This window comes from Asparagus officinalis, chromosome 6, assembly GCF_001876935.1.
Source record: "Asparagus officinalis chromosome 6, Aspof.V1, whole genome shotgun sequence".
In the NCBI taxonomy this organism is placed as follows: Eukaryota; Viridiplantae; Streptophyta; class Magnoliopsida; order Asparagales; family Asparagaceae; genus Asparagus; species Asparagus officinalis.
Genome location: NC_033799.1, coordinates 39843169 through 39847103, shown reverse-complemented (window position 1 = coordinate 39847103; position 3935 = coordinate 39843169). Strand labels below are relative to the sequence as shown.

At 33.6% G+C, this 3935-nt stretch overlaps 1 protein-coding gene across 1 annotated transcript in view; it reads right to left on the bottom strand.

Moving 5' to 3' along the window:
- LOC109846078 overlaps positions 1 to 2462 on the bottom strand; it is an 11511-nt gene extending 9049 nt beyond the window's left edge. The window contains exon 1 of the mRNA XM_020415301.1: positions 2245 to 2462. Within this exon, the coding sequence (XP_020270890.1) occupies positions 2245 to 2462 (218 nt within the window). The remainder of the gene's footprint in view (positions 1 to 2244) is intronic.

Sequence of the window (3935 nt, the reverse complement as noted above, 5' to 3'; positions counted from 1 at the left end):
AATTAAACTCTGAAATTGAGATTTTCCTAGATGAATGTTGTTCTCTTTGTCACCTTGCTTTGACGTATGAAAGCATATTGATATCAAACAAAATATGTCAAGTATCATTAGACCATGTAATGAGAGCTGGAGCTACCTCACTAGACGATTGAAGACTTCTAGATAATTTTAAAGCTTCTAGCAATCTGTTCCCTCTTGAAAATAAATGAAAGTTTTCAGTATATAGTATAAGGAGAAATAATTAATCAAGCCTGAGGTTTATTTGAAACTTAATTATATATCCTTTCTTTTCAATACTTAAACTCTGAAACTCTGAGATTTTCCAAGATGAATGTTGTTCTCTTTGTCACCTTGCTCTGACGTATGAAAGCATAGTGATATCAAACAAAATATGTCAAGTGTCATTAGACCATGTAATGAGAGCTGGAGCTGCCTCACTAGATGATTGAAGACTTCTATATTATTTTAAAGCTTCTAGCAATTTGTTCCCTCTTAAAAATAAATGAAAGTTTTCAGTATATAGTAATAAGAAAGAAAATCTGTAAATACTTACGGTTTGAAGCCTGCAAGTTCAGTTAGAACTTAGGGTTTCTCCAGTTTATTTCATCTTCTTCAAATTTACAAAGCCTTCGGTCGGCTAACCTTTACAAAGAGAAAGAGTGAGAAAGAAAGAAGGTAAAATATCGGATAGAGAGTGAAACTCTTTTCCTTTACTTTCAAAAATATAAGACTAAAAAATTAAGCACACAACCTATAATGTTTTATGCTTTATTTATAAATGGGAAATAAATCTTTTATGATTGATTTTCTTTGGATAGATGGTTGGAGAAAATTTAAAGTGGACACATTATTGATGACTTTTTTGTTCTAATACGCATTATTTCTTGGCATCTTTTTTCGGTGGAATCTTTCGTCATTGCATGTGTCACCTAGCACTAAGAGCGGCTCCCCGAGGCTCAACTCAAAATAAAGTAGAAGGCGTAGGGTACTCTGTGGGGCCCATCACGCACCGAATACCTTTTCTTTGATCTTATATCTTAGGTGGCAGCTCGGCCTTTTCTAATCAATACAATTAAAAAGTAAAGTATAACTTTGTTAGAAAATTAAAGTTATAACTTTAGTAGAGAAATTAGTATGACTGTCGGTAAGTGATAGTTTATAACTATTCAATACCTTTACCCTTTACATCTGTGGGAACTCCCATGGACTCTTCCCATATTTCTTCGGCTGTTTCCTCATAAGGATCTTGTGCGTCTGGTAAAGATATATCTTTCCCTTGATTGGATGTATTTATACTTTTTGTTGATATAATATCACTATTGTCAAATACATTGAAGAATTATTTCTTCGTATGTTCAAGGCATTTTTGCTAAATTTTAGCTTCTATAGCTTGAGGATATTTTCTTTTCATTGTTTTTGCTAACTTAATCATAGGATTTTCATTTTGAATTTCTTGAGTCAAGGTATTATCGAGGATTTTATTATTCCTCTGAATAATTTCTTCTATCTGTTTTTCCTTGTCTTGGACGTTGATACTCATCCATCATCTACTGTGATATTTTCTTTGAAGAGATGGTAGGTGAAGTTTATCCCATGTAGCTTTTAAAGACTGATTCTAGATCTATTGGATTTCTGCTTCAGCGAAGAAATATGCTGAGCACAAGCCAGCTTCTAGAATTTAATCCTCATTCATTTTTTAGATGACTGGATGAGAGTCAACCCAAGGGGTATATAATTTTGATATGAGTACGTGTACTATATCAAGGTCTGCCCCATATTTAGACCGCCAATTATAAAACCAGCTGGGTAGGCCTTTATAAATGGCTTCTGGACATAGCTTAATTGGCCATGTATGTTTGTTCTTAGGATTTTGATAAAGGAACAGCTAGTAAAAGGATGATTGATAATCCCAGTTATTAAATTTATAAATTTCTCTGTTTGGAGTTTTAACCAAAGGGAATTCCTGGTTAGTACTCATTGCCCAATCTTTGTGCAGTATGACTTTTTTGATGACATATTTGCTGAAGTTTGGAGGGACAATATGATTATCATTACTCTAAAAATGTGTAATTTCCATACTTCTCTGGATGAATATTGTCTTAATCCATGCTCTAGATTTAGAGATAATGTAGGATAGTATGTCGAATCTAAGTATTTTTTGTCTTAATTTTTTTAACATTTTTCATAAGAGGAACGTCCTCTTGTTCTATATGAAGAACAATGTTAGAGATGACTTTAGTATACCATTCTACATCTCTCTTGACTACAGTAGAGAATGGTTCAGGCATATTCTCTTTTGCCATTAAATCTTCTATCCCTTTAGAAGATGATGATGAAGGGACACATATATTTCCCTTCTTGGAGATAGTTCTCCATAAATTTGGGTGAGTTAGAGTATAACTCCTTCCATTGCTGCTTCCATTCCTTCCTCCTCCTCTGTGGGAGGAGTTAATGTGACACATTGGTACCCTATAAAAATTCACGTGTTAGAAAACCAGACAAATGATTATCTTGTCCACGTATATAATCAATTTTAAATTAATACATTGCCAGCTCAGCTTGCCATCCGGCAAAAATTTGTTTAGAAACAAGATTTTTAATATTTTTTTCTAAAACTGTCTTATCAGAATTGTAATCTATTTTTAATAAAAATTCTTGATTGAGAATATCATCTTGGAATTTGTAAAAACATTTTACGATAGCTAACATCTCCTTTTTAATCGTGGATATAGGCTATCTAAAAATTAGTACAAATAGCTGATCCTCATGAAATACCAATGATGGAAGTTACAAATTGATGACTTCTGCATTAACAACTTGACAATGAAGGTTACAATCAAATGGCTTTCACATCAACAAATAAAGGCTATAATTAGAAGATTTTCACGTAGATCAAAAAATGTTATAATTTAACGACCTTTACGGCAACCGATGAAAGCTCTGATTCAACAGTCTTCACAATCAATAGCGAGAGTTATAATCTAACGACTCTCACATTTCAAAGAGCTAAAGCAAAGATTACAAAATAATAATTTTTGTAGCGCTCTGACAAAAAAGATTACAAGTCAATGATCTCTTCAGACCAAGATGTAGAGCTCATCTCTACATCCTAGAAATGAAATTCAAGTGGCTTTGTTCCAGAGTCAAAGAAATGCAATCATTGTGTAATCTAGTTGCAAATGTAATTTCAATTCAGCTACAAACACAGCACAAATTCAGCTGCAAACACAACTCAAATCCAGCTGCCAATGCAGCTTCCAACGACCACAAACGCAGCTTCTAAATGCTACCAACGTAGCTTCCAACGACCACAAACGCAGCTTCTAAATACTGCCAATGCAGCTTCCAAACTGCTTCCAACAAAGTTTCCAAAAGTTGCCAGCGTAGCTTCCAAATGCTACATTCGAACGTAGAATTCATACCATAACATGGATTTTGCGTTTGGCTTATTCAAACACGAGCTGAACGGTTTCAAAACCATTTTCCACGATTTGAGGGGATCACTTCCCCACTTAGGATCGATTTTAGGGGTCACTTACACCCCCTAATCTCCTATAAATAGCACTCATTATGCACACATATATAGCAAATTTTATAAGTGCTTTATTTGCGGTCGTAAAGGCTACCTTACTAAATTTTGCTATGATGCACGTAAACCCACAAAATCTAATGTTCCTAGTGCATCCCATCAAGCTTCATCATCATGAACACATGCACATGCACATTCTTATAAAGTTTATCATAAGCATGCCAATGTGTACAAATGTAATCTTTGTGGACGTTTTGGCCATTTGGCAAAATTTTTCTTTGATATGAAAAGGATTTCAAATTTTCCAAATGATTTTAAAATACCACATAAGTTTAAATGTGATATTTGTGGTAGATTTAGCCACTTAGCAAAGTTTTATTTTAATTTACAAAAAATTTTACATTTG